This window comes from Salminus brasiliensis, chromosome 22 (assembly GCF_030463535.1).
Source record: "Salminus brasiliensis chromosome 22, fSalBra1.hap2, whole genome shotgun sequence".
NCBI lineage: Eukaryota > Metazoa > Chordata > Actinopteri > Characiformes > Bryconidae > Salminus > Salminus brasiliensis.
Genome location: NC_132899.1, coordinates 15,519,951 through 15,546,086, shown reverse-complemented (window position 1 = coordinate 15,546,086; position 26,136 = coordinate 15,519,951). Strand labels below are relative to the sequence as shown.

Here is a 26,136-nt window from a genome sequence, read left to right as displayed (position 1 = left end):
ATATTGTATTGCATATTGTGTTTAATAAAGAAACCTAGTGTCACGTTAAAGTGCAGAATAGGTAAGAGATTAAGCATTGATATTTCATTCAGTTTGACAGTTTGAGTGTGTGAAATGGTACTTTGTATTATTTCGCAGTCATGTTTTTTTTTGTCGTCTTTGATTCTGAGAATTCTATAATGAACCTTGTGCATAGTGTTTTTCGTAGCACCGATCCTGCCTGCTTTATTCATCAGAGATCTATGTGCTCTATTACAAATAGAAAACTGATAATTATTTTAAATCTATGAAGCTGTCATTTGAGGACTAGTGTAATATATCAGAACAATCACTCTTGATTTTTTGCCTAAATTTAATGCTCAGCGTGTGTTTGTTTTTCTGGATAATGTATAGAAATACCAAGGTGATATGGAGCTTGAGAAGGAACAACTGTCCCATTCATAACTCTAGATGACCACTGCTGAGCTGTTTATTACAAAAAAAAGGAAAGGAAAAGAAAAGCATAGCTTACCCTGTAGGTGTTATTACATCTCTTTATGGAAACAAAAGCATTCACTGGAAACTTCTCATATCTCACTTCAGCTCATCAAGAACCACCTCGCCCACCATCAGATACACGAAACACTTGACTCTTGATTGACTGACGTGGCTTTTGTGTGTTCTCTGTTGGCACACTTTAGCTGCAGGTGGGATTCAATATTTATGATGGACGTTGTACACTAGAGAGCTCTAAAGCTGCCTTTCACCAGGGGCCTCTTTACCACCCTGTGTGACAGCCCTGCTGTTTCAACTGTGAAATGGCATAGTGCTGGGAGCCCTGGGCAAATACCCTTGCCCCCCGTACAGATGGTGTATGTAAGATCTATCTGCGTCATAGATAGGCGGCAATGTTGTGGAAAACCTTTATGAACTAATTTTTATTAAGTGGTGAAGAAAGGTGCACACCATGTTTACAGTGGAGCGCCTGGTAGAGTTTTTATTCGGAAGAAGGAAGACAAAGTCCTACAAGAGAGGATCATGGAAAAGCCAAAGCTATACACTTCAAAACAGCAGGTACATGAGTAAAAGGACTTAGAAATGTAAATGAATGTATGGTAATGTTGGTAATGTTAATGTGGGTGTTATCTCTCAGGCAGAATTGATGTGGTCTGGAATGATTCAAGTCGTTTTAACTTTAGAAGGCAAGAAAAGGAATTTGTGATTTCAACACTAAAACAGCTTAAAAGGAGTGAATCAAATTGATTTTGTTTTATTTTCTTGAAAACTAAATGCTGTAGATGTGTTGTTTACAGCATGCATTACTGGAATTCTGTGTGGAATTGTGATTATATACATTGCTTGTGATATTTTAAAAAATTTGTGTGAATGTGTGAAAAATAATTCCTTTGTCTGGGATTGCCATGTAGAATGCGTAGGTTTGTTTTATGTATTAATATATATATCTGGAGTTTATTACATCTCTTACCTTTCATTCATTGTTTCAAAGCTATCATTTTAGCTCAGCTGTGTTTGAGCATTGAAGTAGTAGGCAGATTAAGAAAGATTTTCTGCATTTCAATCATAAAAATCTATGTTACATCTGAATGACGGGCAGTAATAACAGCAGAATCAGAACCAAAATTATTTCAAACTGAATCTCTTCAACAGGCCTCTTGAGAGGGAGACCATTTATTCGAACCATTCCCAGGAGAGGGAGAGCCATCTTTTGCCTCCTTCCCCCATCCTACCTGTCTCTGTCCCCCCTCCATCCCCTGTGGCCTTGCGGACCACCTCCACACCGGTTCTCAACCCCAGCAGGGACTCCTGTCAGGGCGGTGTGAGTCAGAGGAAGCGGCGACGCCTGGCTGCCAGCCCCGGAGGACTGCACTGGAATGCATCAGGTATGCCGGTCCTAAACCAGGCATGCATTCATGTACCATATACCTCTCCCAGTCTGCCAGAGTGCTTTGACCAGTTGATCTATCTGTACTACACACACATTAAATTGCAATATTTTGTGCAGTCGTTATGATCAAATGGTATTTATTTTCTGTCTGTATCAAAGGATGCACTGTTAGGGTAAATAGGGTGTAGTTGTTTGGCTGCAATCAACAAAATGTCGATATGATGACAAATTTGTCTTTTCAAACCTGCAGATAAGTAAAAAAAACATAGACCAGTTTGGTAGTGTGGCATTTTGTACTGAAAACTCAACCTAATGTAGCACAGTGTTAAAAAAATATAATTTCCCATTAGCTTGACTAGATTAATTATTAATATAAGAGTGCATGAAGTGAGATAAAGGTTAATACACTATATGGACAAAGGTTCATGACACCCGTTCATTCATTGTTTCTTCTGAAATCAAGGAAATAAAAAAATAGTTTATTGTAGATTATTGTGTTTATTGTGTTTTGCTGGATTAACTGTCTCTACTGTCCAGGAAAGGCTTTCTACTACATTTTGGAGCATTGTTGTGAGGATTTGATTCTATTCAGAAACACAAGTGTTGGTGATGTGATGTTGAACAATCACCACCCTACCTCATCCCCAACTTGCTCACAGTTCCACTGTGCTCGACAGCTCGATGTAAGGGGCTTTATACCTCTCTAGCCCATGCCTGGCATCAGGCATAACGCCAATAGGTTCATGAGTATCTGCTCCAGAGAGTCCCTATTCTAATAGAGTATGTTTCTACTAAGGACTTGACAAGCTGTGTGTGTATATTCCAGCAATGGATGTGACTTGGGTAGCTGAATTTATTCTTTAGAAGGGGTGTCCACAAACTTTTAGACATATAGTGTATTTGTGTGTCTTAGATTTGTGTACTTTATAATCAGTTAAACTAGTAGTACTTGACTGTCAGACTAGAACCTAAAGGCTATCTGAAAATCCCCAATGGTGAATGTGAAAAAACCCAGCTGTGTATAATAGAGCATACAAATCTTTACAATAATCTGAATGACAAGCCACATGCTTGCATAAATAGCAGCATCAGAAAGAGACAAGATAAACTATATAAAATGTATATTTTGACCTTTTGAAGCATATTTGTACTCTGTGATGTGTACCATCAGCCCTACTGCAGCATGGTGAAACCAGTCCAAGAAAGCATGCTGTTGCACTCCCAGTCAGCAGAGGTGGCCCTGTCATTAGTGCCTTTGTTGGACATGGAAATGGCTCCTAATTGCAGGTTACACTTGTGGCAGCCACCTGCAGGCATTGTTCATTAGCGCTGTAACAATTGCTGTGTCAAAGCATACGGATGGCCTAATGAACAATTCATTTGTCATGAAACTGTCAACTAACACAACAACTGCTGGTGCCGACAGACTGTGAGCTAATAGGTCCCTTCCACCCTTACCCACCCACCTTCAGAAGGGAGAGCTATTATCAATCTCATTATGGGTGGTGCACAGACGCAGGAAGCTCCTTTCTCCACCATAAACAATGTTGACTGCGCCTGGGAGCAGCACATGCTGCCAAGGAGGTTCCATAGAACATGTTTTATTACATGTACGCAATCAGCCTGGAAGTCTGTACTGTATTGTATGTCTAAGGACCTAATGTAATCTAATGACAAGATAGACGCATTTAACAAAATAGTGCAGTGCTGCTATGTAGCAGCTATGTAAACTGGAGGCATTTTTTCAGACCCAGATTTCCATTATGTATATAATGTGTAGCTATAATGTATGTTTTTGTAACCTATACTCATGTTCTCCATTTACTGCCTGTAGCCACTTTGGTGGAGTCTAATGGAGGGGGGAAGTGGTGTTAATGTTATGCCATCTGGGCTTTCTGGGAGAGTTTCAACAATAGGGCTCTACCGACATAGTGAAGTCAGCATTAGCATCAAAATCAATATTTTATCAAGCAGCCCTGTGGGTATTACGCACTGGCTCTTTTACGAAGCTGTGTTGTGTAATGCAGTAGGTTGGAGTTGAACTACATCCTCCTTATTAGCTCCAGGTCTGTGGTGTAGTGTTGCGCCTTTAAAGTGATACAGTCAGTGTTTGATAACCTCTGGGACAGCCAGTAAGCAGCTTAAGGGCCAGGAAATTAGGAAGTCAATTAGTTTGACCTAAGGTTCCTTTATTGACTATTGATATTTATCCAGCTACCTATTGTTACCTTTGCTTCTTTACTGTAGACCTTTGTGGATTCAAATAGACTGCACCTACCTGCACACAGTTAGGTTTGATTGTTGAGGACTGATCCAAATTTAGGCGACATATCGAAAGCCAGGTTTATGTCAGCCTGAGTGACGACTGCGGAACATAGTGGAAGGTATCATGAGGAGCAAAGTACACCCACTACTTTCAAGACATCAGATGTTCTAGACAAAGTAATAGTTTTATGTTCAGATGGGAATGTCAGATTATTTTGTCATAAAGTGAACTCTTCAGACTGGTGATTTGAAGTATTCGTCTTCCAATAGGGAAACTTGCTTCATGCTTATTCTTCTGGATGTTCTGTTTGTGTCCTGCAGAGGGCACTGTTGCTTTTGAGCTTGTGAACAGGAAAGGGTGGAAGTGGCGATAACATTCCTGAAGAGATGGCAGAGGAGTTAGAGACTGAACTTCAGTTTTGTCCTCTCTGAACTCTCTCAAATTCCATTTAATAATGTCTGCACAGGAAGTGCTGCAGAGCAATAGATGACCTGCTGTTCTTTTCTCTACAAAAAAAGTCCATTATCATTTCACAGTGTGCAGCCATGATTAATCATGCACCTACGTTTCAGCATCACTTGGAGCTGCGGTGGACACCTTGCAATTTAATCTTCTGTGATTTTGCACAGTTTAACAGAGTAGTGGTCAGAATTACAGAAGCAGTTACAGAAGGATCATGTGGTTACAGGCTTAGACCATGCCAGGATGTTCAACAATATCCTAATCATTTCACTATTGGCAGAATAATGTGGTAATATATTAAGTTTATTAAGTGTGTTTGAAGCAGCTTGTCTGTTCTCACAAGTTTTTAATTTCAGTTGTTTTTCACAGTTTAGTTAATTTCAAAAAAGCTCATGAACTACTACAAAAAGAAAAAAAAATACTGGGAAACTACTGGAAGTTTCGGAGTATGTGATAGTGTTATAGTGTGCTGTGATGCGCAGGTCATACAAAGGGAAAGTTTGGATTTTTAAAAACAAAATTAACTCAGCTAGTGCTTTATTTGCCTGCTTAAGAAGACCAACATTGCTGAATTATGCTATTATTGAATATGCAGGGCTGATTGACAGCCTAATGTTTTCATAAAACCTGCCTACCAAAGGCAGAAACTAGCTGAAAATGTGTCTGACCATTTAAAAGAGAGTGAAGCCATCTAAAGTCATCTATTTTTAGTTATATTATATAATATATTGAATCCATCTGATTAATATTAATATTGACCTTGTGAAACATTATTTTAAGACCATGTATAACCATTTATAGAACATCAGTAGGTGACCTTTAAATGACTATCAGGGACATGCCATCAAACTATCAATTTTGTCCCTTCTGTCAATGCATGCAGTGCTTTCTCCTTGGGTTGCCAGAGAGACCCACGAGTCACTGTTCACTCATAAGACAATTTGCTTTCATTTTCTGTTGTCTGAAATCTAAGTGAAACAGTGTTTCTGGTTACCGTAGCGACCCAGCAGCTTAATATTCATTCTGTTTTCCAACTGTTTAATACAGTTTCGCTTTCGCAACTGTTTTTCTTGTATGTGACTCTAGAGGCTCTGCCATCCTTGTTTAGAGACGAACCTCTCATTGACTCTTGTAGTTAGAGACTATAGGTACAGATCAAGAAAAACAGACTTGACTCTTTTTTTATGGGGCCTGGAAATGGATTAAGCCTGGTCTTGGATTAAATTGTCGTTTGTGAATCACCATTAGAATTTTAGCTTGTGTTAACCTGTTATAGGCCAGTATTTAATGACATATTATACTGTGAATACTGTGAATGTTTTTTTTTTACCAATTTATTTTAGCCTTTAACTCTGTACAAATAAATGTTGCATTTTTTGTATAGCTAATACGTGGAAAAATGCATCGGCATTGGCAGATATACACATAAAAAAGGTTGGCTATTGGCTTCTGCCCACGATTGCTGTACTAGTGAATCCATACTAATTAGAGAAATAAAAGGAAGCAGGCAGCTGACAGCAGCTGCCAAAATGTTTATCTTGCCAGATTGCTCACAACATTAAGGGATAGCCTCTGGTCTCTCCTTGCACATAATAATCAAATGTAGTACTTATTATCACTGCACGTTGTTGCGGTGTAGCAGTCATACATTCATAAACATTTGTGCAGTGCTAGCATTCGTTCACTCTTGTGCTTCTGTTTCTTTTTTGTATGCGCTGTTCGGCTAGAGGAAGTAATGATAGTTCTTCTAAACCTCCCAACAGTATGCACATTATCAGGCAATTTGAGGGCTGCGTGTTCCCAGAGCGCTTACTCTGTCTGCCTGGTCATATTATCTGAAAAACCCTGCGGTGTAAACTAGAAGAGCTCTCTTAATGGTGCACTCAGTAGGAGGATGTGATCAGATGTTATGTCACTCTTGGCTGTAATACATGTTCATTGTGAGTTGGCAGGGCTTCCTTAAAGCCACTTCCTTTGTGGCACCATTGTGATGGTGGTGATGATGATGATGATGATGATGATGATGATGATTATACTGCTGATGACAATGAAGCCTTAACATTGCTATGGAAACAGAGCCCACAGCTCATTAGCATTAGGTGTGCTTTATTAGAGCTTTCTTTGACTTTGACAATTTAATTGGGGACATTTTTAAATTGCACTTTTTTACACCATTGCATTGCTGCACACAACTGGACAAGAATAAGGTTACCTCATAGCATTTGTTTGTATGCTAGTTGAATCTGTATATCCTTTACACCTTGAGAGTTGTATTTTCATCAGTGCTGAAAGACGTGTGAATGTGTTAACCTATTGTGATCTTGTGTATTCTTTTTTTCCTCCATTTATGACATCTAATACATTTCTATTTGTGTTCTGGAGAACAGTGGCACATGAAGTGATTTCCTCCCTATGTACGGATAATTATATGGCTCTGTCAGCGTTGTACATGGACACGTAATGACCTGCTCCATTAGTCTAAAGAAATTGCATTAAAAAACATGAAATGTTGTGATTATAGCGTGACAGCATATCACATGAGTTATATACTGTGGCTGTTATGAGGAATTGGTTGACTGTTATTAAAGGTGTCACCATTTTAGTACAGTTTTAAAAATGGAAAAAAATGAACATTCAAAACAGTATAGTGAAATTAAAAGCTTCAAACTCAGCCTTTTACTAAATAAAATACTACTAATACAAAAGATCAAACAGACCATGTCAAAATACATCACATAAGAAAAATAAGTTAGTGACAAAAAATGTAGCAGTAATACAAAATACTTTCATACTTTCACATAATACTCCCTTTTTCCTTTTAGTTGATCTGAAAAATAATTGGAAAACTGATTTACATTTAATATATTTGTTTTATTAGCAGTTCATAGAAAGTTATTTAAAACAGTGAACTTGAATAAGATTTGTCTTAATTATCTTCATTATTTCTTTTGTCTAAATTTAGTAGGCATTGAAATAGTTATTTGAGACCTTTTATTTATCTGTTCTAATCTGTGTATATAATTTCATCTCTGTAGATTTAGGATATTTTTACTGAATAAATGCTCAATTCAAAAATTGTGTTAAACCAATGACAATTTCACCTAGGTAATGCTGAGCTATATCACCTCAAATAAGTATTACGATTAATTTCACATTTACCTCAAATATGAATAAGAAACCATTATATAAGCTGCTGGAATTGCTCATTGGGCTCATTGTTTGAGATCCCCTCCATGCTGATTCCATGTTACATGCAGTAGTATGTTTTAAGGGGACAATACATTTTTTAAAGCAGTATTAACAGAATGTAAAAAAATAATGGACAAGATTATCGATTAAAGGTTGGAAATTTAGTTTTGATTAATTTCTAATTAATTACCCAGCCCTACATCTAGGTATAAATAATAAGTGGTTTAATATCAGAATATAACTGCAAGGACTGAAATAGAATTGTCTGAGGGCAAAAGCAGGCCAGTAATAATAAGAAGTGATTTAACTGTAGTGGTATTTTCTCTAACTTGTTGCATTCTATTTTACAGTAATGTTACCTGTATCATAGTGCTTCTACAAACCCCATGCCAGTCTGAACGTAGCATATCACAGGATGAATTCATGAACAGATGAAGATCATGTGTGATAAAAGCCTAGTTTATTCAGAAATATATTTTAGGCAGGGAGTCTGCACAATGTTTTTCAGATGATGCTATCTTGGAGATATATGTTACAACCACCAGATGAAGATAAAGATTTTTTGGTTTTAAGCAGTTTGTAATATTAACTAAAACATAAAGCAGACATGAAACTAAAGATAAAGAAACACATATAGCTATCTGCTGAATTCAGTGAAGAAATGCAACACTGGATACTTTTGTTTGATAAAGGTGTTTGTACATCAGTGCTGTGTGATAGATAAATACAGAGTTGCATGCAGTGAATGCACCAAACCAGATGGTGTGAGGAGATGTGCGTTTATAATGGGAAAATAATGACCCAGCTCTGCATGCCAGCACTCTGCAGGAATCCCACTCGTTAGCATCCAGCAAGGCAACTTGATCTACCACAATGGGACACATGATATGCTCACACTCCCAGCACACACACACAATATCGTCACCACTGTCACCATAGCAATCCGCTACTGGAGAGAAGATAGAAACGTGTTCTTCAAAGTGTGGCTTTGTAATACCATGAGCCTATCACATGACTCTGTACTCAGCACTGACTGGCTGAGCGGCTGAATGGAACCCTAGATCAGTAGTAGAGGACGATAACGCTTGCACATGGCAATTATAAAGCCATTGTATGGTTTAAAGCTGTAAAACAGCGGCCTGTTTTTCTGTAGCATTTATCTCATTTCACTGTAATATCACTGTAGTACATCACTTATCACTATAATACAATATTTCTGTATTTCATAATATTATTATCAACACTGTAGTATTTTCATGCCTTTAATCGTTCTGATAATGACGCATCTTTGCTGTGTTGTGGCTAGGTTAGGTTTGTCAGGGCTTAATGTGTTACCCTGTGCTTTACATTGTACAGAATGTACAATGATCTCAAGGGGGCAATCAAAATGCTAGGCTTTTATTTTCTGGGGCCACTGCAATGCCTTAATTCTGAGTGCTGTCTCAGAAGACACTCTCGTTGCCATAACAGCTTTTCTCAAGAAGATAACAGATGCCAGGTCCTCATAAAGTTTTAATTGCTGAGCTGATGAGCCACTCTGTTGCTACCAGTGACTCAGTAGCTGAGTAGTTAGTAACAGGGATGAACTTGATCTACTGCAGCCTCACAGCTGACAGCTGGCCTGAATGAATACAGTGAAACAAGACACCTTTGCACCTGATGATGTACTTTGTGTGTGTGTGAGTGCTCACATGCACAGTGATGCATCACTTTTACACTTATTTTTACTTAAGCACTTAAGCCAAATGCAATTTTTTTCATGAATTTGTCCGTGCATGAAATCGTCATTGTTCGTTGCACATTTTGGTGCTGTTTATGTTGAAAACTGCAATTTTAAACAAGCAAACTGACAGTATAAATATATGTCACATTTCAGTCACCTTTTATTAACATAGCCCTGAATACTGACCTACATGAGTTTGCATGGGTTCGTTAGAAGCTGTAACAGTGCATCCAACAGTAAGTGCAGCATTATGCTTTTTATTGTAGTGTTTTTTTTATCGTTGTTACACCTAAGGAAACACACTACATGGCAGCACACAAAAAGCTCCAGTTCCGCATGGTGATATGTCCTCCTCTACGCAGCGCAACTGCTCTAAGGGCATATTTTTATGAGTTTCAGGGAGAAGACAAATCCACACTCTCTAAATGTTTCAGCATGCTGCATTGGGTATGCTAGGGTTAAAGCATGGGGTCCTATGCATGTGCAAGTGTTCGTTCAGACTTCTAGGGATCCAGGGATTTCTATCATTTTTGTAATTTGTTTTTCTGCTAAAAACATTTTGGACTTTATCTTAAACTTCGTTATTAACATAATCCTCAGTAGAATGCTGTAGTCAGAGGCATGACTTTGTCAAGGACTGAGTGGGAGGCAGTTTGAATCAGAACAATTAACAGGAGGTTTGGGAGCAATCAGGGCTGAGACAGGAAATTAGTTGAGGGCTACTTTTGATATCTAGTAATATGCGCTTCCTAATATTTCAAACAGAAGCTTATTCATTTTGAGATTCACAAGTGACAGAATAATTGTGTCTGTGTAATGAGATGTTTCCTGTCCTCAGCCTGCCTATGATCACCCCCCCCCCTCCCCTTTGTGGGTGTCAGTTGTCGTCTGAAGTGTCTGTTTTCCTATCTCAGGGTCAGTGCTGCGTGACTATGAGCGGGGAGAGGCGGCTTGTGTGTCGCAGGTGAAGCGCATCCCCAAACCTGTAGACTCTGAGAGACCCCGCGCCGAACTGTGGGGGGACAAAGTGACCCTGAGGAAGACCGTGTCAGTGGATGATACACTCCTGCGGCAGACTCCCAGAGAGCACCACAGACTGCTCAGCCGGCTGGAGAGAGGAAAGAAGAAACTCAGGAACATCCATGTGAGTAACAGACACGCTAGCTAAAGTTTCAGACAAGGCTGGGAGACAGAGTGTGAGAGAGAAAGGGGGTTGTCATTGGTTTAGGGAATATATATTGTTGTCATTTGTATAATATTATCATAAATTATTTTTGTGAAGTTTGTCTAAACATAGATTTTCTGGGTGTAATTAGTACTTTCACAACTGCTACGAACAGTGTAGTGTACCTGTTTAGGGTCCCATCTTGTTTTCTGAATATCAATGAATATCATTGGAGTGAATGGAGTCAAAGAGTGCATAACTGACCTCGCAAATTAGTTTTGTGTAGTTTGTGAAATTTTCAATAAAACAAAAATCATGTGAGAGTGAGTGTGATCATTCGTGTGATGGTTTCAGACTTAAAAAATACTGCAGCATTTCAAAGTCATTTTAAGGGGAAAAAAAAGAATCTGAATATGTGTTTGCAGTTTTCTGGGCATAAAGGACCAAAGGGTAATCTGATCTGGCATGAGCTGTAATGCTTGCTGTTATTTGGGTCAGTCAGCATAGTGGATAATTCAAGTCAATAAAATGTCAGGGTCCTGAGAGTGGCCTGGAGGCAGATGTTGTAAGGGCAGAGCCACTCCACAAGGTGAGCATTTACCCCGGGGACAAGCTACAAACACATGATGTGACTGTATTTAATTTCTTGCCTGGTTCACAACAGTAGCACATGCTTTTACCTGTAGCATGCATTCATTGAAGCCTCTCTGTTAAAGTAGCTCTAAGCTTTATCCTTTTGTAGGTGGATATTGATTTCTTTACCTCGGGTGTTTTCAACGCTTTACTTTTACCGTTGCATGACCACCATGGAAATGGAGTTGTGTAACAAGTTGTGGCTTGAAAAAGGTGAAGTTTTTTTACCCTTAACTCATACTGTAGTTTGATTGTACTTTGCTGTTAAAACTCAGTGCACTCAACTGGCGTCCTACACCAGTGAGTCAGTGCTTTGAGGGCTGCTGGCTGAGTACCACAGTATGGCCTTGATGTTTGGAACTTTTGGAGTAGATGAGTCCTATCTGCATACATTTGCCTTAATTTGAGATGTACCCCTGTTCATTTTCTAGGAAAGGCTAATGTGTTTTCTCATGTAATCCGTGTAACCTTAACGTCAAGAGCAGACTGTGCTTGTCTGGTAGCTGCTCTTACTGTATGTATTGAGATCAAATAAAAGACGATGAATATTTATCAGGTTGCATTAATTCACTGAATTGCTGTAACACATTAGATCAGCTAGCATGGTTCTGTTTTAAAGTTCCTAGTTTTAAGAATTCTCCTTAATACCTTAAAGATGTACTGTCTTTGCCTTGCTTCTTCACCAAACATCTCTAGACTGTGTTGATCTTTGAGTTCCCGCACAAATCAATCAGCTATAAATGCAGCCTATTTTGCCTGAGTTGTGAAAATGTGGAGATGCTTTGACCTAGTCACCTGACCATAATGATTTGACCTTTGTCAAAGTTGATCGGCTCTTCCCGCCTTCCCTCTATACCTAGACTTTGACATTCACAGAGATAATCAATGTTATTTGCTTAATCTCTGAGTGGTCATAATGTTCACAGATTTCCAATGCTGGAACACCCCCCCCCCCCGGTCTGCAGTTAACACATCCAATTTTCACCCAAGAAAGGCTTGATAAATTGCTGATTAGTTAGGTGTGTGGAGGCTTTTGGTGCAGAGAAAACAGTAAAATATGTAGGAAGGGACCAGGGTTTGTAACCAGCGATAGATAATAAATGGTTCATCCAGCATGTTAACAAATATAAACACATACACTCTTGTGTGGGAATACTAGTGACTTGCTATGGTTTGCAAGAAGTCAATAATAAATTTTAAATGAGGTTTTGCCATTGTGGGGGGGCTGTTACCATGGTAACTTAATTTACCATCACTGTGTATATTCCCTGTCAGGGTCTTTGACTGTATGCATGCTAAGTTTAATTTGTATAGCTTTCTCAGAACATACAATCACCAAAGAACAAAAAACAGCACACATACACACAGAACTTGAGCAGAGAGGAAAGGACTTCACATACCAAGGCTTAAAGACACTTAGCTGACCCTGATAGAGTCCTTATGAGCGGGCACAAAATTACGCTTAGCCCAAGAGGCCTCAGAGCTTCAAGTATAGTTACTCTGCCGGCCTGTGTGAGAAGACTCTAAACTGTGATGTGGAGAACTGACAAGCCAATAAACGTCTCAGCCGTGATGTAGGGTGACTCAGGCGGGGGGCTTTTGAAATATTTTGCTGTGATGCAGACTCACTCCAGCGGCAGACCACAGAAACATCCCGGCTGCAATGTAGAACCGCTTTATTGTTGAGCCTTTTTGTCAAGCAGAAATTGCTATTCATGAATATCCAGGCTTTTTAGTCAAATTCCCACTAAACCTTCTAGAAATAGAACACTTGCTTTTAGCACACATCTCGGGAGAGCATAAAGTCTCCAGAGATATTCAAATGAAATCATAACACTCAAAGCTGACTGGCTTGAGATGCATACATTCAGAGAGACTGAATAGGAATTTACAGACCAGCTGGAGATGATTTCCTAGTCTGGAAAATGTCTTTTATTGTAAGGAAACTTGAGTTTTCCCAGTTATTTATTAACAAGTTGTCCGAAAGCTGTTGAGATCACCAAACATATTCTAAGCTTTGGTTATTGTCATTCCATAGGTCCAGTTTCCTGTTCCTCAGGGGTTTTTTTGTTTGTTTTTTCCCCCTCATTCTCCTTCCTACTTTACATAATGAAGTGTGCCGTAATCTCGTAGTGTGTGTGATTTCTGAACCTCAGCCAAAGAGCACTGTTTCTGTGAAGTGATGTGGAGGAAATGAGAAGCATAGATAAATCTAGTGCAGTCTTCTAGCTCAGTTGTGTTTGTCATTCTCTGAATGTGATTCTGGATGAGTTGTCAGGCTTTATAGCTGCATGGCAGCAGAAAACACAGTGACACAGATATTCCAGCATTTTCCACCTCCACCTTTCCAACGTGAGTCAACGGAAAATGGCAGCGGAAAGCGCCTTTGTTATGGTGAATGCCACAGTGAATAGCAAAGGTATTGAAATGCCCCTGAAACTGAAAATGTAACATTTATTATGTGCAAAAATGTATTCCGATCACATGGCCAGATTACGTTTCTCTCCTGCTGTGGAATATGAAGAGACTATGACCTTAAATGTTCAGCAGAAACAATAAAAACCATTCTTTCCTCAAAACTCAATTTCACACTATGTAACCCACACAGTAAGGAGTTTTCCAGAGTATCAAGTTATTAGGTTGTAGTCCAGTTGTTATTTAAACTAACACATGGTGGCCTGTTATTATTATTATTTTTTATTATTATTATTATTATTTTTTTAAAGTCTCTGCTGCGCTCAGGTTGCGCCCACAGGGAGTTGTTAAATACATTCACATCAATGCCCTGTCTTATTTTGGAGCAAAGTTAAATCCTGAAATGTTTGACACTTTATGAACAGAGGTGGTATTGGACGCTACGGTGCAATGCAGCAATTTATTGCACTTAGCCAACCTTGTTGCCATGGAGCTTGGTTAGTGCGGGTTTGTGGCTTGGGTCTTTTTGCTGAAGGTGCTCTAGGAAAAGCCTGGGATGTTGGTTGATAGAGAGCATGAGAACCAGTCTATCCAGTTTAGGTCTTAATAACTGTTTCCTCGTGCAGACACTTCCATATACGCTTTAGACACACCACATGTTTTCATAAGAGCTCACTTGGGTCTGTTTTTTTTTTCCCCAAAGCTTGTATGCATGCAGTTTTGTGTATATGAAACAGTTCATAAAAGCATAAAAAGTGTTGAAATGATGGGAATTTATATAACTTGTATAATTTGTATCCCAAGACCTATCATCAGTATACTATTTTAAAATGAAGATGAGAGTACTAATTGATGTAGAGAGAGCCTGTCTGAGAGAGATGGAGACAATTCACTCTCTCTCAAGTGCAATTATCATTTCACCTGAAGCTGTTCCTCTGCTTTTTACACTCTTGTTCTCAGATTTGTCAAGAGAATTCTACTATTTCTCTTCTATTCTCTTCTGCAGTAGTCTCTATCTGCAGTCTATTACTCTAATCAAGCTGTCAGGTTCTCCTAGTCTTCTAGGTCAAGTGGACACCCACCTGCTGTCAAATTATGAGGAATGTTTTTGTTTATTTACTTTTGTAATTTGGAGCATGTGAACTACTTTCAGGCTTTATGCACTCAAAAGGAAACTTCTTGAAAACACCATAAGGGGGCAAGCTTGCCCTCTTACTGCTCACAAACTGGAACTGTTGTTTGCTCCAGTATGACAGGGGAGAAGAAGTGTGTGATTTCAAAATATTACAATGAGGGTCATGAGAATGACCCTATAACAGCCCCCTCCCTCTGTCTTCATATGTGTAAATCCTTCAGTACATTAAACTAAAAAAAACTGTCAACTCTCAGTCAAGACTAAAACTTAGGTATTGCTGATGGGTGACATTAAGCAGTGTCTGTATCTATTCTACATATATTTTGTATATTGTGAAAACCTTGTATTTCTAAAATGTGTTTTATAGCAAGGAAAGGTACTCATTAACATTTAAAAACTCATCAGACGCTGGCTGCTTTTGCTAAGTCATGTTTATTGCATTTTTACAGTGGACGTTAAAATGTATTTTCTGTTCCATTTTCCAATTCCCTTCTGCAATGTAATTTCACACTTGTAACAGATTTACAGAAATCCGCATTAGTGGACTCATGGTGCCATTTGGAGTTTGTTATCCGTGAACTGGCTCAATCTGTACAGTGATGTCTGCTGCCACTGGGACAACCTCCCCAGAGAGCACATTGTGGGGGGAAAAAAGGACTGCTACTGTTTTCTGTGACAACGCATGCGCTCTCTTGAGATGACGCTGCCCTAATGAATAATGAAACAGAGCAATTTGCTAATGTGTCGCAAAACGCCTGCCCCATATGAAAGCAGGTTGTCACCTAGACTTATAAAACGGCTGTGTAGGCCATGAATTTCAGCAGTCACTTAATATTGCAGCCACAAGGGCAGGGAGCTGCCAGGCCGGGCTGCCAGAGGCATCACCACGGCCCCCCTCTTCCTCCCAGTCCAGGAGCGCGAGCTCAGCTATGAATGCTAGCATTGCTCTCCTAATTAGGCCTGGGAGAGGTTTAACAACCATGCTACAGTTTAGCCCGCTGACAAATAGAAAAATAAAAGCCTTGTTCAAATTAGCACAGTGAAGTGAGAAGTTCTAGGAGCCCCGGACTGTCTCGGCTGTCGGCTTGAAGCTGGCCTAGCCTAATCTACGCAAAGAGGTTATTTCAGTTCAGTTTAGTTCAGACTGACTCCCCTGATTTGGGGCTCCAAACAGACTTCACTCTCAGCTGTGTGCTTTGCTTATGATCAATTAAGCTTTTAAAAGCGGGGTCAAGAGGCAGGAGTCTCGTATAGTCCAGGGGGCTGATTAGATAAAGCAGGCATCAATTATAGAATCTCTGTAGCAAAGCCATTAGCATTCATTTTTCAGTCTCTAAATCCCTCCCCATTCACAATGCTCCCAGAGCAGAGGCATATACAAACCAGAGAGACTGAATTAATGGCCGCATTTAATCCGAGTCCAGCGTCCTGCCAATTCCTCAAGGGCCACAGTGGTTTTAATGCCGAATAATTCTCTGGGCTCCAATTTGTTCAATTAGCCATCTATTGAGCACCAATTATTATGTGCTTCCACAGAATTGTGAGATAAATACAGAATGGAGAGTGAACGGGTTACAGGCAGTTATGGTATGTAAAATCCAATACACTGCCTAAACGGTTTAGTTAGTTCATATTGTGCTGCTGAAGGGGATCAGATCTGACTGATAAAGCAAGCGAGTCGTCTTATGACAGGACTTTCAGCAATGCTTGAAAGCAGCTTTGATTGCAGCGCTTCTGTAGATAATAAACATTAGGTTGGCGCAGAATATGCTCAGTAAATGCAGCTCTGAAACACTCTAGGCTCTGCTGTGAGATGGGGAATTGCTGAGGATTTTATATGACATGTTTATTAGAGGAAATGGTAAAAGCCTCCTCTCCTTGCTTCTTCACTATGTTTTACTTGTAAGCCCCTAAGCCCAGATGTGTGTCTTGAGGAGCAGATATTTTGGAGCTGGTGAATGCTTTAACTTTCTTCCAGGCAGTGTGTAACTCTCCAAAGAGACAGTAGTGTTTACACTCTCCATTTATTATCAGGACACAGTATGCACAGCTGTGACCGTGCCCAGCCTGACTGTTGTTGTGTTAGAGAAATGTGTAAGGGTCAAAAATGTCTATTGTTTCTAAAGGCTCTGATGGTGTCTTGTAAGTAATACAGTCTCAAAACAAAACCAAATTCAATGTATGTGTATTGAAAGTGTATTAAATGGTAAGACTCCTCAGTGGAACACACATTAGTCTCTTCTCTTTTGCCATCTATTGTGCCACCGATCAAAGCTAAGCATCTGGGTGCAACGATAAAGAGTAAAGTGGAAAGGGTGGGGAAACATGCTTATGCTACACCCACACACAGGTTGATATTTTTTGTCTCTATTTGGGTATAGAATTGAAAATTGTATGGGACCTAAGCATATTTGCAGGGTTATACCCCCTAGTGTGTATTTGGGTACATAAATATTACGCTTTTTATTCCTCCTATAATTTTGTCTCAACATTTTACTGTAATTTCTCTGCATTTTTAGAAACCCAATGTTTGCTGACTAGTGTAACTGTCGCCTCACAGCTTTCAGCAAAGGATTTGTCAGTCAAGAAGGTTCAAAGAGTAGTATGCACCTTCATCATAAGAGAGTGCCCTGCTTTTTTTATTATGATAGTGATGCATGTGAACATATTGTTAGTAACATGGAAACTATATGATAATTAGCTATAGGTGCCTTGCAGCCAGTGATTCCGGGTAGACTCTGGACCCACCATGTCCCTGACCAGGAAGAAGCAGATAAGTAGAGGAGTGGCCCAAACCTTTTTTTTTTCACGTTTTTGATAATGGTTAAATCACGTTGTCTGAAACTAAATCTTTTTTTTTATGAGTCTTTACCAATTTAAACATTCTTCACACTCACATATTTCTATTACAAATGTGGTTCTTTATGAGACTAATGGTGGTTCTTCTATGGCATTGCTCAAAGCACAGAGAACACGTTTAATGACTGTGGCATGAATCTCATCATTGTCTTACTCCTCATCTTCTTACTTTTCTTAGTATACTTTTCACTAGAAATACCATTTAATTCAAACTGTGCGACCCAATGTTTATAGGACTGAACTTGGTGTGTAATTAATTATCTGATTCATTATACTGACTGGAGTTTTGTGTATGAAACAGTAGTGCTTTTTGCATTACAGCATAAAACTAACTGTGCTTGTGATAACCAGAATGCACAACACGTCAAAACGTGAGGCAGATTGGCTATGACATCTGAAGACCACATAAGATCCAAATCTGTGAGCCCAGAACAGATTGTAGGGTCAGAATGTGGCACCAAAAGCATGAATCCATGAACCCAACCTGCCTTGTGTCAACCGTCCAGGCTGGTGGAGATTGTTTAATGGTGTGGAGAATGTTTTTTTTGCACACTATGGGCATGTTAAAATCAATCAGTGATCACTTTTCATAGCCTATTTAGGTGGCTGACTGTGGGCATCACTTCATGAACACAGTTTACTTACAATTAGTATTTTGATGGCCACTTAATACTTAAGAAAATTATATATTACGAAATACTCTTTACATGAAATGAGGGAATTGACGTTTTTATACACAGATGATAAGATTAGTTAATTTTCCAGAATTGAATGTAAAAAGTGATTCAGTGGGCAGTTATGCTGGGGTTGTACTTATAGTTGCTCACAAATTATAGCATAACTTAAATTCATTAAGTATGCTTACACATAAGTGACTTCTAATACATCTTTCAGAACTGAACTTTCTTTCCAAAAAATCTTCTGTTTCAGTCAAGAGGATGGCTTTCAGTTTTCTCATACCAAGTGATAATAGGTATGCTCATTCACATTTATGACTGAACAAGGTTACATTCTGGCTTTGTATGTTTTCTATCTGTCTAAAGCAATTACAGACCTTTTGAGAGTGTACCTGTGGGGATGGACAGCTGTCTCCCTAGAAGCTTTGTATTAGCCAAAAAGGTCTGCTGACATTAAAGAAAAGGCGTAGACTAGGGCAGCTATGTGCAATGTTCCAGACACAGCTGCCTGAGTGTGACATTTAACCAAAATCAACAAGCTGCTGATAGCAATTCTGTCCATTAGATCTCAAAGCCACATAAAGTTCTGTTCTTCCTCAGACATTTTAGTCTTCAGAACACAGTCTTGGGTTCCACTTTCCGTTTATTGTGTTTAGGATTATTTTCATGAAATCTTTTAGCACTTTAAATTGATTTCTTAATTGATTTCTGTATAGGCATTACAATTAAATCAGCATCTGATTTGGATTAGTGTCAATGCATTACAGTGCAAATAATCTCTCTCATTCTTTTCAAATGATTTGCTTCCATTCTCTCAATCCTGTTACATATTCATCTCCAGCTGATCTCATCCAGCCCTCAGACAAGCAACAGTCAGAGAGATAGAAAAGTGTTGACTTAATAATGCACCGTATGTCCAGATGCACCATATGTCTTTCTAATAAATGCATTCAGCTATGCTGACACAGATGCGCAAATGCATTCCCCTCCTACATGGGCTTGAGTTGGGGAGCAGTGGAACTGTGTCCTCTGAAATGAATGGCACTCCATCCATTATTTTGAGCTAGGGTGGTGAAAATCCAACATCCGAACCTCACCAGCACGCTTGTCACTGAATGCAATCAGATCCTCACAGCAGTGCTCCAAAATCTAGTAGAAAGCTTTCCCTGGAAAGTAGAGACAGTTACTCCAACAGGAAAAACAGGAAAACCCGTAACTACTCTTTTAATACCTTAAATTACAGAAGAAACTATAAATAAACAAGTGTCCCAACACGTATGTTCAGATGTTGAAACCATGGGGCTGGTAGTATAAGATTGTTCTACTGCGCTGTAAGAAAACTTCCAGTGTGTCATCTTCAAAGGAAATTGATTACTGCATGTTTTGTACATGAAATAATCACTGGTCCATATAAGCATAAAGGTTTGCTCTGTCGGGTTGGACCTTCAGGGGGGTTTCATATGGATCCATCTACTGCATCATTGAATGAACTTGCTCAGTGAAGGTTTATCTTTGATTACACTTCAGTGATTTTTCTTCATGCTGAAAACATAGTGTTCTAAAATTGCCTTTGTGTGAGTCTGAGCGTTCTAGCGCTGCTGCTGAGGACTCACAGTCTAGTGCATGCGTTCAGTGGTAAGTCGTAGGCAGGCCTATGTCTTTGTGTTTGCTTTTTCATTTGTATGTGAAGGACAGTAATTGGAGCGCAATTAGAATTGTAGTTTTATTTATGACATGTCAGAGCCCTTGTCCTTGCATTACCCATACCCTGGGTACAATATGTACAGATGACTTTTATATGTCAGAAAAGAGGAATATGGATCCAGAGAGAAAGTAATTTTCCAAACATAATTCTCTAAGGTTGCTATAACAACAGCGTGCCTGCCTTTCCTGAATGTGTTGAGGAAGACAGATTCTTGGAAGGACCAGGGTAAATGTCCTCCTCAAAATGAAGTGCTGCTTAGTTATTCCATTGCTTACTCTGTAATTAGAAAATTAGAGGTAATGTGTGGCAGAGTGGTAATGGATGGTTTGGTACCTGTTAACCTTTTTTCCACACAGCTGGTGAAGGTTATTTATGGTGCATCAGCATTCTTGCTGGGTTCGCTGGTTTGTTTTACTTTCTGCAGAGGAATGCTGAGTCTCTGTCATCAGATTTTAGTCATCCAATTCTTACATTTGGAATATTTATGTTCAGTGTGTTTTGTGTTTAATAAATGGGATGTTCTGTTTCAAAGCAGCATATTTTTTCTTTACTTTTCAGAGCCTCGGAGCGACTGGAAGATACGAAACCTGCAAAAAGTGAGTGTTTTGTTTATTCTCTAAAGCTTTCGAAAATTCCTGAGGAAAACAGGTGAAAAAGGAAGATGCACTTAGGTTAATATTGCCTGTCTTTTTATCATTTTCTTTACCAGAAAACAATTATCTCCATGAAATGCTTAATTTCCTGCAGACACTATCTGCATAAAAAGATTAGCTTGGTCGGAGAGCATGTTTGCTCATTAAAGCATATTGCATAAATAAAAATAAGGTATGAGTCAGTGATAAATTAGCAGATTGCTATGGGTAACACTGTTAGTTCTTCTCATCTGAGGCTGCCTCTGGTACTCTCTGGTGGCCGACGTCAGGCCATAGAGAACAAATGTGCTTGTCACCCTTTCCCTGATAGAGCACTTTTTATTCCTTTCATATTCTTTGTGGCTTTGTCCAGTGTGTCTCAAGTAGAAAGAAAAAAACAGAAGAGGACTAAAGTCACAGTGGAACCACGTCTAGCACTGAGCAAGATGTCTAACTTGATTAACAGAGCCATTTAGAGGGTGCCCTCTGGGAATAGCTGTAATGTTTATCTTATCAATAAGGTTAAACCAACAATTGTCATCCAACCAACGTGCACCAAGGGACTGGTGGCCAAAATGTAGTCCACAAGTGGTTCATTCTTTTCTGTCAATGAGCCTCTGTTAGCTATTATCTTAGAATAGCATAGACAGGGAGGTCAAGCTTTAGCAGTCAATGGCACAGTCAGTGAGGTGAGGGAGAGCCCAGACGGAGAGTCTTATTGCCTGATTAGGTGCTAATTGGCAGTGCTGGCCTTCGCCTTTCAATGAGCTCCTGGAAACCAAGATTTGGTGTCTAAGACAGCGGAAAAGGGCAAGAACAGAGCATTGTTACTCCTGTAAACAATGATAATAACATATACAAATAATTTATACAAAAATATATATCAAGCATTGTTTAAACTCCTTAACTAATGGAATAGACTCTCACTTCTTCATATGAATGTCTGGCTCAAAACCAAAATCAGAAATTATGTTTTGGGCCGTCTAGTCCTATGTTTTAAGGTACTTGAGTCAGATTTCATCATGCAAATTTCAAAGTCCAGGTAACTCCATTGAGAGAGCTCCTTATTTTCCTATCCACAAAGACCACTTCGTTCATAAAAAAAAAGATCAAGATGTGAACTGATGTGTCCTGCATAAAACAACATTACCAGCCCTAGCCTTTCATTTATTCCTGTCATTCTATAACAGTGACTTACTTAATAACAAGTTACAGTTGACTATATGCATGGAACTGGTATGAGAGTGTGAAGAGAGATTTAAGTCCTGTTAATGACGTTATGGTGGTGTCTTTTTACCACCAGCATTTTGACCTCAGTTGCAACTATTCAAAATCAACGTTATTGAGTTCTTGCATATTAATGACCAATACATTGCATCTGTCTGGGTGCCATAATGGACCAAAAAACAGCAGGACCTTTTCTGACTTTTTTTAAATGCATAATAATTGAAAGTGATTGACAGGAGGTGCCCAAACCTTTTGCTTTTGAATATACCAAAAATTATATCAATTTATTAACCACATAATTGTTTTAAGGTTATGATTTGTTTTTTTCCCTTAGTCTGACCGACTGAGCCTCATTTAGAGTTTTTCTGCATTAATGCACACAGAAATTCCTCTAAAGATTGTCAAGTTTGTCTCAGTGGTACTTGTCATGTTTGTCACACTCAGTCTAAACAGATCAGAGTTATCCTTTTAACCTTTACGTAAATGGGCGGTCCCACCTGTGGGATTTGCTGTGGCTGGTCCCTCATTAGTACAGTTTCACCTGTGGGATTCAGATGTTTGGTAAAGAACATTCAGGTTCGAACAAGATGCAGCAGCCAACTATGCTGATTGATCTGTCCCTTGTAATCTGTGTTAATTGACGCATGTTTGCCACTGTACCAGTAGTGTGGGACTGCCATGCTCATTTGAGCTTTGAGTGTTTTAAGTAACTGCCTTTAAAATACACTCATATGATGTCTTTTCCTTATTAACATTTACTATTAAACAATGCCTAAATGTTTTGCTTTGCTTATCTGTTAACTTAATCACCTTGTCACGTACTCGCAGTATAACATTTCTGTTATCAAATGCAAATAAACACAAATGCACCCTTAATGCTAAAGTTGGCTTGTTCACCGTTCTCTTGGAATTTTCTGTTCCCCCTTAAAGCTTTTCACACAGATGGTAAAACACGCCGATAATCTTTGTATATGAATGAGCAAATGTGTTATTGCATTGTTATTTCCTCTTAATGTCACAATATTGTGGTGGGCTACATAAATCTAGCCTGGTATGTCAAGATTCCCTCTGTCAGTTATTTTATTCAACAAACAATAGTCCATTCATATGAGGCATCCTTGACACTCTCAAAAGCTTGTGTGCTTATGCTATTGCCATTGATTGATTGTGACTATTAATAGAAAATTTGATAAAAGAAAAAAAAAAAAGACCATGGAAAGTTGTAGAGGCTAATAAAATGCTCATGTAGGCCTAATGTGGATGTGTCCTAGTGCCTTCTACATGTAGTGTATTGGCGGAAACATTGCAAATATAGTTAATTTTTGGACATGCGAATTTTGTTTCCGGAGATTCATATCAGTGAATATGAAACCACCTCTAAGACATTTTCTCCTAAATACAAATATTAAAAAATAGGATTTCTTGTTGTATACAGTCTAAATAAGTTGATATGATTCTGTTCTACTTCTAGACATTGCATCAGTCCCTGTTTTAATTACAGTCAGTTGTGAAATATGATTGTTGTAATAGTGGTTCTAATGGTGTTTTGTCTGATCTAAGTTTCTTAAGAAACCCAGTGTCGCATAGGCTTAAACATCTAATGAAGAATTCTTGAAAAACTAATTTTAAATAAAAAAAAGATGTGAGGCTTAGTAGTGGCAATTAACTCAAAGCTAAACGTTGTTTGCTCTATTAAAAATGCAGTTTGTAACACAAACACAACATAAATCTAAGAATGTTCAACTTAAAAGGTGGGAATAGCTTTTTGTCTAACATTAAAAACACACAGCAAGATATTTAATACACCAGCTGTAAAACCTTACTATCCTTTCCTTAATCAGCCTTTTGATTTTCTCATTGATTTGAGAAAAACAAACATCTGACATTCAGAGGGACCCTAAAATATAGTAGAGAAAAGCACAAGCTTAAAGATGTGAAGAAGCAGGTTTAAATTTAGTAAAACAAGAAAATAAAAATGATGTTGAAATGTAAACTCTTTTCTAAATGTATGCTCAGGTTTGGTATATAAATGTACTTGAGAATGCTTGCTTATTTCTTTGCCTGTGTGCATGTTTGTTTTGGTGAAACCCTGTTTTCACATACAGATTTAATGGCACTGCAGAGGCAAGCAGCTTTGAACACTTTCCCCCATAGTGACAGACAGCAGTGCCTGCAGCCTGACGAGCCCATGATAGCCTTTAAGAAATATGGCACTAGTGGTGTTGCCATGGAGATCAACTCAATGGAAGCTGCATTTAAGCCTCAGGAAGACATAATCAAGTTCTTTGGCTTTCATTCCAGCGCAGTGCGCTACAAAGGTGTGCTGGTGAGAGGAATTGTTTAGTTCAGAAGCTAAGTTTAGACAATGGAGAGTAATGGTGCGATCAGAAATGGCTTTCCTTTCTTTCCTGCCTTCTTTTGTGATGTAGACGACTAATAGACATTTTATAGTGTGATAATTTGCTGAAAACAATTCAGTTTAAATTCCTTTCACAATTAGAATGGGGGTAAAAAACTGATGAAATATGTATTTTAGACTATAATGGGCACTGTGTTGGACTGAATATATAGAAAACCCCCTGTAGTCTGAAATGTCCAAACCACAGGTGTTGGTCCTTCTGTCAAAGTGATGTAGACATACTATATATATTGGCTCAAAATGCAGAAAAAGCAGACCTACACTCTTAGAAAAGGATTCTTTAAGGTTCTTCAGAAAAGCTAATGGTTCTTTATTATACGGTGACGGCTTAAATAACAAATAACTTAAATAAATGTTTCTTTTTTAAGAGTTGTTCACATTGACGTAAAACCTTTTTCTTGAACCATGAGTATTATGTAACACCAAAAGGAGATCCCTGATCCAATCAATATAGAGACATTTTTGCATGTAGGTGATGTGCGCATAATTGTGCACAATTGTCATAATTGTGGGCATTCTTTGATCTTAGGCAAACATATTGTTTTTGACACTCATTAAATGTATTATTTGACAATCAAATGGATATTTTGTCCCAGGGAAAATATGGTTATTTTTTAAATGAAGTAACATGCCTTTTAAGGACTGAAAAAAGCATGCTGTTTCTCTTAAGATCCTTTTATTGACAGTATATTATTAGGAGACCATTTGTTGGTTTGGTGAGTAAATAATCTCATTGGAAGTTTAATCCTCTATAACTTATTTAATTATTTGATACAGAAGTTATTGTTATTCATAAATGTAAAACACTTTTCTTCTTAAATCTGTAACAGTTGGATTACAAATTTAATTTGTCTGAGCTCTTCTTTTTTTCACAAAGTGAAAATTTTTTAACTGTGACTCATAGCTAATGTGGGATTGATGATGGAGATGGAGAGTCTTTACATAGATGAACAAGTTATTAGAGTGGATACAATGTGTGAAACCACACAATGTTCAGTTCTATTTTATGCACAAATTCATAGTATTGCAAAAAGCCTTTTTAAAAAAGAACAAAAATAAAAAAAACGCATTCAGTAACATATAGTGCAGAACATTTCAGTGTGTGACACGACAGGCTGCTGTGTAGCAGAGCCAGCATAAAAAGCAAGGACAGTAGGGCACATCATTTCACAATACATTAGATTAACAGTAGATATAAAAGTACATAACATGCAGTAGTCAGTGAGTAGGAGTACACTGAAGTCAGACAATTGTCTGAGTGCTGGTAAAATTGTCTCGTACAGCAAAAGTATAAGTGCACATTTTGATAAAAGCAGTATTAGAAGTGTAGATTGTTTTCATTTATACAGAATAAATATGTCTAATGTCTTGTCTTGTATGTCTGTCTACAGTGGAGAAAAAATGTTTTTAGTCAGTTCTTCTACTTAGAAAGATGAGAGAGGTCTGTAATTTCCATCATAGGTACACTTCAACTATGAGAGACAAAATAAGAAAAACAAAGTTGTAGGATTGTTAATGAATTTAATTGTAAATTATGGTTAAAAATAAGTATTTGGTCACCCACAAACAAGCAAGATTTCTGGCTCTCACAGACCTGCAACAACTTCTTTAAGAATGTTTTAATGGCACCTGTTTGACCTCGTTATCTGTATAAAAGACACCTGTTCACAGCTTCAAACAGTTAGACTCCAAACTTAACCATAGCCAAGACCAAAGAGCTGTTGTTCAAAAAAGTTAACAATAG

The 26,136-nt window shown here is 38.4% G+C and overlaps 1 protein-coding gene across 3 annotated transcripts in view; it reads left to right on the top strand.

Annotated features, from left to right (window-relative positions):
• ankfn1a (ankyrin repeat and fibronectin type III domain containing 1a) overlaps positions 1-26,136 on the top strand; it is a 75,156-nt gene that overhangs the window by 3,836 nt on the left and 45,184 nt on the right. For all 3 annotated transcript variants that reach the window (XM_072667383.1, XM_072667382.1, XM_072667384.1), the window contains 3 exons: positions 1,648-1,880; positions 10,440-10,669; positions 20,673-20,710. In XM_072667383.1, coding sequence (XP_072523484.1) covers positions 1,648-1,880; positions 10,440-10,669; positions 20,673-20,710 — 501 coding nt within the window. The remainder of the gene's footprint in view (positions 1-1,647; positions 1,881-10,439; positions 10,670-20,672; positions 20,711-26,136) is intronic.